General features: G+C 49.9%; 1 protein-coding gene across 1 annotated transcript in view; it reads left to right on the top strand.

The window, feature by feature from the left end:
* Window positions 1–12,759, top strand: part of CRAMP1 (cramped chromatin regulator 1) — a 62,325-nt gene extending 49,566 nt beyond the window's left edge. The window contains exons 13-20 of the mRNA XM_016207989.2: window positions 497–578; window positions 1,530–1,634; window positions 1,856–2,034; window positions 2,710–2,778; window positions 3,390–3,621; window positions 4,393–4,557; window positions 5,661–5,806; window positions 8,824–12,759. Coding sequence (XP_016063475.2) covers window positions 497–578; window positions 1,530–1,634; window positions 1,856–2,034; window positions 2,710–2,778; window positions 3,390–3,621; window positions 4,393–4,557; window positions 5,661–5,806; window positions 8,824–8,988 — 1,143 coding nt within the window. The 3' untranslated portion in view covers window positions 8,989–12,759. The remainder of the gene's footprint in view (window positions 1–496; window positions 579–1,529; window positions 1,635–1,855; window positions 2,035–2,709; window positions 2,779–3,389; window positions 3,622–4,392; window positions 4,558–5,660; window positions 5,807–8,823) is intronic.
* The last annotated feature ends 929 nt before the right edge of the window (window positions 12,760–13,688 follow it).

Raw genomic sequence — 13,688 nt, 5'->3', positions numbered from 1 at the left:
GGGGTACGCACTGGGACTGTCAGATGGGGTGGAGGGCCTCAGACCCTTAGCCCATCTCTGTTATAGGCAGCAACTTTATTTTCTTCACCCCAAATTTGAGGAGGCCCAGAATACATGGCTGTCTTTTCCAACTGTCCACATTGAGTGGTTATAAACATATACACGACTAGTTGCATTCCATCCAAATCCAGAAGAACGTTCTGGATTAGCAGTGGATGGTTCTGACATTCCTCCAGTTTCCCTGGGGATATGTTTGATCCCTTGGGTTTTTTTCAGAGAGGACCCAATGTTCAGAGCTTGGTGGGTTCGCAGGACATAGCCATCCTCGGACTGTTCCAGGCGCCCTTGTGAATCATTAGCTCTAGAAGCAGAGCCACGTGGTTACACTCAGCTTGCTGTTATCTGGAATATCCCTTTACAAGTCTTCACTGGTCTCAGTGATTTTTGGCATTGGGGTATTTTTATCACCTGATTGTTGGCAGTTTTCCCTCCACAGAGAACCCTGCTTCCCAGACCGTCTGAAAACCAGGCGCACAACGTCTGCTCCTTCTCCATCATGTCAAATTCCTCCGCAGCCGGTGAGCACTGGTCTCCGGGGCGGGCTCCTCACGCCTTACTTGCATGTGGCTGCATCTATGGGACAGCAGGTGTTTGCTTTCACGGCTCTTGGAGTGACATTTCCAGCATTCCTTGTCCATTCTGCCAGTAGAAACCGAATGTACCCCTGTGCCAGGCCCGGGCAGCAGTGCGGGCAGGCGCGGACCTCCGACGGGTGGTACGCACGCAGCTTCCTTCAAAGGCGGGCTCGGGCGGCCCTTTAGGGATGCTTTGCTTAGTTTGGTAGCCCTTCTCTCTGTAACGTCTTGTCAGGGTTTGTTTTGTTCTGTGTGTGTGTGTGTGTTTTGTCAGGAATCTTAGGGAACAGATGTGAATTTGGGATGTGCACCTCAGGCCCTCATAGGTCTTGCAGGTTAGTGGGCTCTTTGAAGTAAATTTTCTTACTTCAGTGAGAATTGTTTAGCGAAACACACACTGGGATTGAGCCTTCAAGTCAGTCGTGATTCCGCGTTTCAGGTGTACTTACTGCCAGAGCCGGGCAGCTGTTGGCTGTCCTTTCTGCGCCCCCTTCTCATCTGCAGGAGGCCTAGTGGGACAGAGCCCCATTGCAGAGGCGGAACCTTAGTCCTGATTTGATGTGCTGACTGCTTCAGAGGCACTCGTGGCTCTGCTCGGGCGCGCATCACCCTTAAAGGGCCGTCCCCAGGGCATGGCAGTGCTGGCAGCACCCTTTCAGCAGCCCGCAAGGGGCACGGTGGTGCTGCCATCACAGAGGCCAGAACGTCTCCTCATTGGGGGCCTGTTTGACCCCTGACTTCCCCGTATTTGGGATATGCAGTGGTTTCCACCTGGCTCAGCTTCCGTGGTCCTGCCTGGCTGCGAAGCAGACCCTCTGTAGCCCCTGCCGTGCAGTCAGAGGGCCATGGGGGCAAGTGGGATTGATGCGGCTGCTTCTGTTTTTGTCCTCACAGGGAGAGGCTCCTTCCGGCCCATCCAGTCCTCCCTCACCAAAGCGGCTCTGTCTCGGCCGATCATGCCTAAGGTCCTTCCGCCCCAGGCCACAGGCCACCTGACCAGTAAGTTTCTGTGACTGGCATGGTGACAGACACCACGAGGGTTGTGAATGATTTTCTGTTTTCTTCTTTCCCGAGCCATACTGTCTCATTATCCCCCAGAGAGAACAAAAGCCGTTTCCCCTGCCTTGAAATGAGGCATGAGAGGCTGTTCCTGTGAGCGCTGTGGAGTATGTTTGGGGATATCAGTAGAGCTGGATTGGCAGTTTTCTTTCTCTTTCCAGGTGCTGTCGACTTAGCAGCTACAAGTGCCGGCATCATCCCCGGGAGCCCCCTCCCTGTCTTGGATGCTGAGGGTTTGTCTAGCATCTCTCCACTGTCTTCAGATGAGGCGACAGCTACCCTCTCGGGTCAGGACTCCACTGGCACCCACCAGAATGGAGACCCCATCCCCACTGTGGGGGTGAGTGTTTAGCAGGGTTTCTCCCAGTTGCCACTAGCTTTCAGGATGGGTCGGTAACTCTCCAGAGGGATGTGGGCCAAGATAATGGGGCTGTTGTCATGCTGGACTCTAGTTTTGCCTCAGGAGGGGATGGGCCTGTTGTACCAGAGGAGAGTCACTGAACCAGGGAGGCTGGGGCATGAGTGAGCACTGCGTGGCTCGGGGAGAACAGCAGAAGGCGATGGAGCAGGAGCAGGCTTCTGGGTGACACTGGAGAATCCAGAGCTGAGACAAGATCTGTATGTCAGCAGACTTCTCAGATGTCACCTTGATCTGAGAAGGAACTTTAACCAAGTTGGCCAACAGTGGACCTAGTGACCCCTGACTGCCACTCCTCTCCAATTCTCTCAGCGCTCTGGTTCCTCTGGTTTCATGGCTCAGCCCTGCCTGAGAACTACGAGGTTTTGAATTGATAATCTTAAGTGCAGCAACTTCACGGTCCACCCTCTGGAAGCAGTGAGCTTGCTTGTCCTCACAGGAAGGGTTATCCAACCTAGACCGCAATGGTTTTCTGTGCTGCTGGCTGTTAGGAAGCAGGGGAATGGAACAGCTCTTGTCTCAGGAGCTTAATAGCCTTTGGGCAGAGTTCTGGCTGCTGTGTATAGCTCAGACATTCATGGCGTTCTTTTCTTATAGGGTACAAGTGATCCATTCATCAGCATCCCCTCGAGGCCTGAACAGGAGCCAGTGACAGAGGGTTTCCAGGTAGAGTGTGCTGCTCACTGCTGAGCAACATAGCTTCCCCAGGACCTGTCTCCAGTGCTGAGTCCCATCCTCATGGTCCTGCCAGCAGACCTAGCCTCCCTGCTGTGGGCTGCCAGGATGTGACAAGGACACATGGACGTACAATGTCTTTGTCCTCCCATCGCCTAGGATCTCTCATCTCAGGCTTCTTCCCTTCTGCATGCTGGCTGATTCAGACAGTTCTGGAAGATCACAGTTTCTTGGGCTAAGGGGAGGAGGTAATCAATCAGCTGGTAGCACTTCTTGGCACTCACCTTCTGCCTGGGTGTTATCAGCTATCTTGCTGGCAGAGGAAGCAGGTCTAGATGTCCAGGGCACCCTGGCCAAGGCCACCCTGGCCAAGGCCACCCTGGCCTGGCCTTCCAACCCTGAATCTCCAGAGTGGTTTCTGGAGAAGTTAATCCCCCAGTGTGTTTCTTACTGGACAAGAAGAAGTGCCTGCTAGGGTCATCACCTCTCTGTCAACTTGCCTATCACTTGGTTACCACCATGTGGGGCTGAGGTTGATTTTTTGTTCTTTATTAGGGGATTGGTTAATCCATTGTGTCTGAACAATCCCCATCTCCCACCAGGGTTCACCTGTCCTCTCCTTAACTGAGTTGTCCAAGGCTCCTCTCCACAACGGGCTTTCCACCCCGCAGCCCTTGGCAGAGGGCTCCAGCACTCGGCTCTCTCCGCCTAACGTCTCTGCTCTGCTGGACATCTCCCTGCCCGGCCCGCCTGAGGACGTGCTCTCACAGGGAGAGCCTGCCACTCAGATCAGTGATTCCATCATTGAGATCGCCATCAGCTCTGGCCAGTACGGTAAGGAACAGGCTGCCTCTGCACACCCTTGGAATTAGTTTCCCATTAGGATGGGGGATCTGGATTTGCCTTTGACCTTCCATCTGAGCATTTGCCAGACCTGCTGGATATGTTCCCATTCCACTCGCATTTTTGCATTTCCCACCTACATGGCCTTGCCCAGCAGAGGCAGCACAGGTGGACAAGGTACGGATAGGACCTACAGCTGTTTATGGTCTGGTGGGACTGCCTCTGGCCTTGAGACCAACAGGATTAGATGGGCTGTTATCCTAGTTGGTCATGAATCTGGGTGGATGCCTTTGGGTTTTGCAGATTCTAGGAGGGCCTGGACTGGTGTCCTGGTAGCATTGTTGTGGTTGGTGCTTGCTGGTATGATGCAGGCCATGGATTCAGATTGACCTGAGTCCACAGCCTGGCAGTGCGTGGCTGTGGGCAGGTCACTGGCTCATTTGTGAACTGGGAATAGCATGCATGTCACAGGGCTATTGTAAGCACCCAGGGGATTTAGGTGAAGCTCTTGGCATAGCACCTGGCTCCATCAGTGATAGCTGTGGCCATTGTCATTCCTAAGGTGGGTATGTGTCCCTGCCACAGGAAGATCCCCTCCACAGACCAGTGTTGTTTATCATCTGCAGGGATCCCAGCAGAGTCCTGGACCTCCAGAGTTTAGTGGCACACCACTGTGCTGACTCACTGCCTTAGTGGCAGGCTGGGGAAGCAGAGTGCTGTTCACCCCACGTGGCGTCTCTGACCCAGGATTTTGATTGACAGGTGAAGGAGTCCCTCTTTCTCCAGCAAAACTAAATGGCAGTGACAGTTCCAAGAGTCTTCCCTCCCCATCCAGCAGCCCCCAACCAGACTGGATTGCCTCCCCCACCCATGATCCCCAGTGGTGCCCCAGCGACCCCACGGACTCATCCCTCGGCAGCTTGTTTGGTGAGTGTCTGTCGGGGGCGCCCAGGTCCCTATCCTAGACCAGTGGGGACAAGCAGGGCTCCACATGGTGAGCTTGGTGGGAGGGACTAGAGTCTGGATTCTCCTTGCTATCTGCCAAAATGCCCACTAGGACGGTTTGCTTGTTTTCCAGGATTTATTTTTTCTGCACCACTTACATATGGGAGAGTGTCCAGATCTCCAGTGTGCAGTTCACTGAGCTTTGGCAAACATGACACTCTTGTAACCCATAGCTCAGTTGAGATGTAAACCACAGCTCAGTTGAGATGTAGCCGACGCCCATCTCCCCATACAGTCTCCAGTCTGGCCAGCTGTCCTGGCCCCTCCTGTACTGGGGCCTTCTGCTCTTGGTGCTCTTTGCTTCCCTCTTTCTGTTCTCAGTAAAATCTTCTGATATGGACAGTCCAGCTGTCTTGTGGCATGTTCACCAGCTTGGCACATACATTTGCTGGATGTGTTCATCCTCACTGTGCACCAGACTTTTGTGTGATGGGAAGGGGCTGTTAAGGAAAGACACACTGGCCTCAATGTCCTATGTAGGAGGGGTTCCTGGGACATGCCTGGGATTCGTATACTTTGCATTTTTCAAGAGCAGCCAGTATGTGCACATGGCCATCGGACTGCAGCCCCAGAGAGGGTTGTGCTCTACACATGTTGAACAGGGTCAGCACCTTGTGTGGGTGCCACACCTGACAGCACAGAATGTGGGCTCTGGTCTGGGTGATGCAGGGAGCCAGCACCTGATGAGTGTTTCCTGTTATAAGAGTCTCATTGAATAGTACAGACCTCTGCCAAGTCAAATACAAATCATGGAAAATTGAAACTACCTCACATGGAGATAGAACAGCAGAGTCCTGAGGGCCCCTAGAAATATGAGGCCGACTTAGACATGCTTCTGAGGACCTTCCAAGGCCCCCCACTTGAGAAAAGCTGTGTTGGCTACAGCTCCATACCAAGCACTGTGTGCAAGTGTGCAGGTGGATGCCTGCACAGGCCTGGCGAAGCCACCTCCAGCCCCCAGGATCCTTCCCTTAACCTGGGACTGACCAAGCCATCTCAGGGCTTGTTCCTCCTTCTCTTGGCAGCGAGCTTCATCTCCTCGGAGAAGGGCCGGAAGATGCTGCCAACTCCGGTGGGTACCCACAGTGGCACCTCCCTGTTGGGCCCCAGCCTGCTAGATGGAAGTTCAAGAGACTCGTTTGTGTCCAGGTCCCTGGCTGATGTGGCAGAGGTAAGTACACAACCTTATGCCTGAACTTGACTGCCAGCCCCTGTTTCAGAGGTGGCCAAGTCCCTCCAGCAGACATGTTTGGTTATTAAGAATTTTTCATTAATATGTTAAAACCAGGAGTTCAGCTCATGCACATCCAGGTTTCTGGCTTCTGAGAAGGGAAACTGGAGGCAAACAACAATAGCTGAGCCCCGAAGGCATCAAAACTTGGGAACTCCTGTTGTCAGGGTTGACTGTGGGGCTCTGCAGGAATCCAGAGCGGGATTGGATCTCGTCGTGGCCTCCATCAGCCGCTTGACCTTGGGCAGGTAACGCTGCGCCTGTGCAGTGCTGATGCCATTGGTAGAGGAGTAAAGAGCGGTTGTAGGTGACTTTGTCATCACTCCTGGTGCCTGACAGGAGGGGGCCTTTAAGCAGCACCTCCCTGTGTCATTACTTGTCGCTGCTCCCCAAGCAGGAGAGTGGGTTCTGCAGGAGTGGCACAGATACTCCCATGGTCAGGGTGATGACAACAGAAGTCACATTATGGCAGACCCTTGATGTGCAGGCGAGACTCAGTTTATGACCCTCATCTTTGGGCCAGAATGCAGTGTCCCTCTTTTTTAGGCCAGGCTGTCTGCTTGTGTAGCTACCCAGGCTCCATCCCACATGGTATGAGTGTTGTCTGAGCCAGAAAGGCTTGCAAGGATGCACATTTATTGAAGAAGTAGAGATGGGTACATTTAACTGTAAGGCAAGGTACGAAATAACAGGTGCTAGAAGAGAAATTTAGACAGAGAATATGCTTAAAGTGAGATTACACATCTAGAACACCACTTGAATGGGCTTGGACCTGTTGTTAAAATGCTGGAGCAACATTTCCCAAATCCTAGCTCGCTGGGATGCCTAGGTGTTGGTGGGTGTCCCTCAAGGGTTTTATAGTAAGATTCTGGAGGGAAACCCTGGATCAGACATGGCTCACACAGTGGCGTCCCATGGCCTCCTCAGCTCTCAGTATCCTGATACGAGTCTTAAGATCTGAGGAACTTGTGGGAAGGCTTTGGAGGATTCTAAGCCAACCCCTAACATGATAGAAATTTCACCCAAATAAACTAAACAGCAATATAGTAAATTCCCTCCCCCTCAATGACCATTTCTGTGGCACAGAACTTTTATTTAAAAAGTACCTTGTGACTTTAATGTCCCGTAACAGGCTGGTCTCTTTCTCTTCCCACGTATGCATGAACATTGTTTATAAGCACCTAGCTCCTGTGGAGGTGGGCACTACACAAACATCCCAAGATGACATACCAGGACCACTCTATTCAAAGAGGGTCCACAGACCCACTGCAAAACACCTTGGACTTGTTAGAAGAGCAGACTCTTGAGCCCACCCCAGGGCCAGCAAACCACAACCTGCATTTCTAACAAGATCTCTGGGTGGTCTGTTGCACACAAAGGTGGACAGCATGGAACAAAGACAGGTGCTCTTCATGACCTACTAAATCCATAGCTAGTAACACCTGCAGAAATAGCAGTTGTTTATCAAAAGAACTGACCAAGAGCCCTATACACCCAAAAATGTATGTGTTTTATATAGTCCTCATCATCTAGAAGTACGGTCTGAAACTTGTGGCTGAAATAATCTGATGGTGGGATTTGAACAAAAGTGATAGGAGGAAGTAGTGGGTGGGAGAGGTGGGCCTAGATTGGCCACAGATTGATGAAGCTGGTCACGGATATGTTGGGGGAAGACAGTCATTATTTGCTCTACTTTTTGAAAACAAATTTAAGTTTGTTTTATATTTCTCATAATAACAGGTTTAAAATTAGGTTCAGGTCATAGCTCTACTCAGAATTTTCCAAGGCTGCTTATTTCATTGTATCATACAGTTCACTAATGATGTGCCAGGCACTGCTACAGGCACTGAGTGAGTAAAACAAATGCCTGATCGTCATGATGCTTTCACTCCACCAAAGGAGGCAGTCAACCCTGAAGACTGTATGGGAGAATATTCTATGTGTTTGTCCACAGAATAAAATCCCAGTACCTAAGGCCCTACTGTACACACTTGAGTCTCTCATGTTAAACTATTATCCTTACTCACTGTCATGTCCCCCAGCTTTCTTGTTTCTGGAAGAGCGGAACCTGTTCCCACACCAGGGCCTTTGCACTTGGTGTTTCTTCTAACAGGAATGTGCTCCCTACCCGTATGGCAAACTCTGTCCCCATTCTCCACTTACATCTCTGTGCTATAGGAGCTCCAACTCCGGGAGCTCCACACTGTTCTTTGCTGGTCTGAAGAAACCACACAGGGGACCAGAGGGAAAAGATATAGTCTCTGTTACTTACATCTGGGGAAGACCCAATGGCAGCCTGTCCAGTAGGGGAGGGTCAGGAGTTCCTGCCCCGCAGGCCTGGGTCCTGCAAGGGATTATCTAGCATCTAGCAGAGGGAGGAGGAGGGAGCCATGTTGGGCATAGCCCGTGTGCAAGCAAAGGACAATCAGAGAGTCTGGTGAGGCTTGTTAGCTGTTAAGGACTTGAGAAGCAGTTGGTTATGAGCTGCTCTGCTCCTTGTGGCCACTTACCAGGCGGATACCTTTCCACTAACTAGAAGGGGGAATTGGGTATATCCCTGCTTGACTCTACAGTCTCCTACAGGCCACTCCAGAGTTTCTGCATTTCACTCTGTGCCATTTGTCTGTCTTTTTGCCTGTATTCCCCCAGTAAGTCTCATGAGAGAGAACCACTACTCCGACTCCAGCAACCAGATGTGCTGGGCTCACAGTAGGCTCTCCTGCAGACTTGTCAAAACAGTGAATGTTCAAAACAATGGGCGATTCTGAGATTCTTCCCAGAGTGCTGGTCCGCCATTACATGGCAAGTTGATAGGACATTATTCCAATCTTCACTGTAGAGACACCCCAGGTTCATTTGCCTTGTGCTGGAAGTCCCAGTGGTGTCCAGTCTCCTCCAGTCTGGATGGCAGGCCACCACTGGCTGATGTGGTCTTGCCTTATGTCCTCTGCCCACAGGTTGTGGATTCCCAACTGGTGTGCATGATGAATGAAAACAGCGTTGACTATATATCTCGATTCAACGACTTGGCCCAGGAGCTGTCCATCGCTGAGCCCAGCCGCCGAGAGGTTCTGTTTGATGGCAGTGGAGGTGGCCCCCCCGTCAGTGACCTATCCCAGTGAACGTACAGTGTACCTCGTGGTGGGGGCATCCTGGAGGCTTCAGAGGAGGGCTGGTGGTCAGGTCCTCAACTGTGGTAGGTGTAGCCCTCTTCAGATTAGGTAGAGAAAACAAAAATCAAGCCTAGGACCCCCAGAAGATGGTCAGAATAGAGACATCTCTGCACCCCAGAATACACAACATGCTGGAAGCTGTATCCCAATGGACAGAGGGCAGTAGTGGCCCGAGAAATGAGGACGAGTTCTGGAAGGGTCAACGTCAGGCATCACTGTGGCTTTGGAGCAGTTCTTCGCCAGTCGTGGGACCTCATATTGGGGTCTGCATAATGACCACATTTCCACCCATGCTTCTGCCTTGGTTGTTGTGTTGGACAGTCCAGTGGGTTTTCTTTCCAAAAGAAAGGAGCGGGTGTGTGCCGTGGCATAGTCGTTACGGCCTGGGGAGCTGTAATCTCCCTGCTCTGCAGGGAGGCTCCGGGTCATGGCTGCATTCTTTCTGCCAAACCTGTACCACACTCTGGTTGCTTCTCTGCAGAGTGATGATGCAAGAGGGCGGGGGAGGGGGGGACAGCTGGGCCTGGCCTGGGCTGTGCCCAGTGGTATCTGCACCCTGAGACAGCAGACACTTCAGGGGACACTGATCACAGGGCAGCGTAATGAGCCATCACCCCGGAAATACTGATCCTTGCCTAGTGCTTCCCTATCTAGATGTGTTTTCTGAACAGGAAGGAAAATGAATCATGTCTTCTGCAGTCTTTATGGACTTTTAGAAAAAACCCTGCTAAGCTGGTTGGAGAATGTTTTTTTTTGTTTTTTAAGAATTAGACAGTGAGGAGGTAAAACAGTTTAGTTGGTTTCCTTCCTGCATCCATCTACGAGTTTCTTCTAGGTGATCTATAATGTTATTTCTCTCTATTGGGATGATCACTAAGCACTTGTTTGACTACAATTAAGACTTTCTTGATGAGTCTTTGAACTTCTAATGTGTTACTATTTAGCTTCTGGGACAAATGGACTTTGCAGAGACATTTCTCTTCTTCCATCTCTTCCTTTCATTGGCCCAAAAGAGTACACTGTGATGTGTAGGTGTAATCCCCTATGTCCACTCTTGCCCAGTGATCTCTTATTTCACTCCCTGTTCAGGGAATGCAGACAAAGGTCCTATGTACTGGTATAGTTAGAGCACTACCACGTCCCTGTGTTGTGCTCCGTGAGCCTTCTTGGGGGACCAATTGTCATCACTACAAGTGGTCCAGCGTCCAGTTCTTCCCCAGAACGGAGCTAACAAGGCTCCTGTGCCTGCTCAGCTTTGGGAGACTCAATACGTAATTCACCCATTAGCCACATTCCATCTGGCCAGAATCCAGTGCTCTTGTGTTGGGCCGACAATACCTGTGCCACCACCCCACCTTCTGCCACAGCATCCCCCGACAGCCAGGATCATCCACCCGAACCGACCTCTGTTTCTGTTGTTCACCTTTCCTCTTCCCCTGACTGGGAGCGGAGTGGCAGCCCTTGAGGCCTGTCCTGGCCGTCTACACAGGTTTCTCCACAGTGAGAAGTAAGCCCATGTGAAAAGGGGAGAAAAGGTCCTGCGTGTGCAAGGAGAATGGCTGCTCTTGATCCCATCACCTGACAGTCATTCGCTCCAGGCCATGGAGGAAACAGGACAGTTGGCTTCTAGGCAATAGCTTCTTCTCTTCATTTCAGTTGTTTCCTCTAATGTGGCTTCCTTCTTTCAGATCTGGTTCTAGGCAGAAACATCACTAAAAAAAGCTTTCTGGACTCTTAGGAAAAGTCCCAACGCTCTGGAGATGTGAAAAAAAGGGACATGGTACCACTCTATTAAGAGATAAAGACAACATTGTTTGAACCACAGTATTTTTTAACTACTTGTGTTTTGTGATCAATATATCAGCTTCCTGAAATTAGCACCTTATTGAGCTGAACAAGATCAAGATCTCTCTCTCTTTCTGTCTCACTCACGCTCTGGGCATCTGACTTTGTTAGGTCTGCAGGAAGTTAAGAGACGAGGCCGAGTTTAGGCCACTGCCAGCTTCCTTATGCTCCTCCACTGTCTGGGACTGGAGATGTCAAGTAACATTGTAGATGTTGGGTGTGATGCCAATGGCAGTGTGTACTGTGCCAGAGACAGTTGAGCTCCTAGGCTGTTTGTTCTTCAGGGGACACCCCAAGGCAGTCTAGTTGGTAGGTTGGTACCTGTTACCCAGTGACATCTAAAAGGAGAAAAACTGGAGACTCAGATCAGCTTTTGTAGGCTATTTAGCAGACTCCCTCCCCAGGTCTCTGGCATAAACTCCATCTGGGAGTAGCTGACTGGCCAGTGTCATTCAGTAGGGAAGTGGGCTAGGGAGGAGAGTAGACTGACTCTTCTCACCTGTAATAAAGCTCACAAGATTCCACAGAATTCTGCTGCTTCTCTAGCAACCAGATACTTAATGTAAAGGGTTTTTTTTTTGCCATTTTAAGGGGAAATGGTGTCATTTGTAGCATTATGGGGATGGATCCATTTTTCCCCCAGCCTAAATGAATATTAAAAATAAGTAACTGTTAAAGGCTGGAATTTTCAGAAGACCCAAGCCTTCCACCTCCTGCATCTTCCTCTGACTTTCCAATAGAAGTCGTAATAGTCTCAGTATGCACCTGTGGCTTCCTTGTGCATTTGAGCATGTTATAATTAAGAACAGATCAGTTTCGGAGACATGTTTCCATGGTCACTCTAATGTTGTCTGGCATCTTTTTGCTGATTCATCTTTTGTAAAGAGTGAAATTGTCTCTGGTCTCAAGGGAGTTGGTGTTTTGGCCTTAATTCTTACTGTGACTATCCAGTGGTGAGCATTTCCTTCTTTAGAAAATGCAGAGGCAGATCAAAGTTTATGATTCCACATGAAGTTTGTGATGACATTTTTTATTTCTCTGTATCGTCTAGGTGTAGAGCACTTGCTCTGTAAGCAGGGATAATTGGAAACATTTCATCAATTGATCTACTTGCTTTCCAACATCTCCAGGTTCTCAGCCTCAGAGTCCCATTCTTTATTCTGTATCACTACCGATGGGTTTCCTTTTCAGTATAATAGCATTTTTACCTAGATCACACCATCAAATCCAAACCTGTGCAGAAAAAAGTTATGGAACAAAAACACTGGAAACAAGTGGATGAGGAGAATAGCAGTTGCTGTGGGGTTTGTGGTTTTTTTTTTTAAAACTTTGAGACCTTTCGGATGCATTTGTGAGGAAATAGGGCACTTTGTCTTGGGGGGGGGGGAGAGAAACCACAGCAAACCTTTCCTGACTATCAAAGCTCTCCTAACCCCATAGTAATTTGTAAGTCACCTTATGCAAGTTCAGTCTTGGAAGCACTACAGCAACCTGTACCCTTCATTCTGTAACAGGATAACTGGCTCCAGAGCTTCTGGTCTGGGCAGCAGAACTTACTGCTGTTTCTTTTAATAATTGTTAAGCCATATCATCTAAGGTTTTCGGCTTGTTTGAGATGTGAATTTGTTTAATAGATAATAAATATACATATACAGTGTATGTATAAAGCAGAATGCCTGTCCTTCCTGATTACTTTTTGTACCATATTGTAAATTACATTATTTATTCTTTACCAATTTTGGGAATAAAAGGTGTTTTGGTTATTTAATATAATAAACAAAAGCTGTTAAACTTCTTATGTTTAAATTTCCTGTTTAACTTGTAAATCTGTTTTTATTATTGTGCATAAATACATACTAATACTTGATCTAATAATGATTGTTTCTGCCTTTTTTTTTTTAAGTGTGCACTTTAAAAACAAGTTTAAAAACAAGCTCAAGTTGATTGAGTGGTGTCCTGTGCACGGAAAGGTTGCCAGTTCGATTCTCGGCCAGGGTGCATACCTGGGTTGCAGGTTTTATCCCTGGTTGGGCACCTAAAGAAGGCAACTGATCAATGTTTGTCTCAGGTTGATCCATTCCCCTCCCCTTCTCTCTAAGCATGTCTCCCGGTGAGGATTAAAATTTTTAAAAAACTCAAGTGCCTTTCATTTGGTGATATCTCAGAATAGGTGGGCTGTCTGCAGTGTAATTTAGCAACAAAACACTGCCAACTGTGTTTTATTTTTGTTTTTTGAGTCGCAAATAGGGAGCTGGTGCACTTTATCCCTTGCTCCGTATTTATGAGTGTGCCTTTCTGAGGGGTGCTTCAACCCTCAGGACAGGGCAGGACAGGATCTGCTGAATCTCTGAACACGTGATTCAGATGAGCGTCCTTTTGCCAACTACCGCATCTGTCATTGACCGGTTTGCAAAATCCATGGTCTCCCGACAGACGCACCCACTATTCCTTCAGAATAAGCAGTGCGTCAGTGGCCTTGGGGCAGAGGTTGCCGCCTCAGAAAAGTACAGACTTTGCCCTGTTCCCGCCCACCCTGGCGTGTCAGACACCCACAGGCTGTTGGTCGGGTCGCTCCCGCTCCAGCCCAGGGAGAGATTTACGGGGGGGGGGGCGGGGGGGGGGGCGCGGCCGGGCCGCTAGAAGCGGACTTTAGTCTTGACCCCGCCCACCTCAGGCGGTGCCCGCCTTCTGCCGGCTCGCTGCCCAATGCCGATGCGGACGCCGTCAGCGGCACCTGATCTCACCAATCGGCTGCTAGCGCGGCCCTCTACACGCCTTCGTGTCTTGGGGCGGGGGCGGGGCCC

This window comes from Miniopterus natalensis, chromosome 3 (assembly GCF_054644295.1).
Source record: "Miniopterus natalensis isolate mMinNat1 chromosome 3, mMinNat1.hap1, whole genome shotgun sequence".
In the NCBI taxonomy this organism is placed as follows: domain Eukaryota; kingdom Metazoa; phylum Chordata; class Mammalia; order Chiroptera; family Miniopteridae; genus Miniopterus; species Miniopterus natalensis.
Note: the sequence above shows the minus strand (reverse complement) of the source record. Positions and strands in the feature narration are given on the sequence as shown.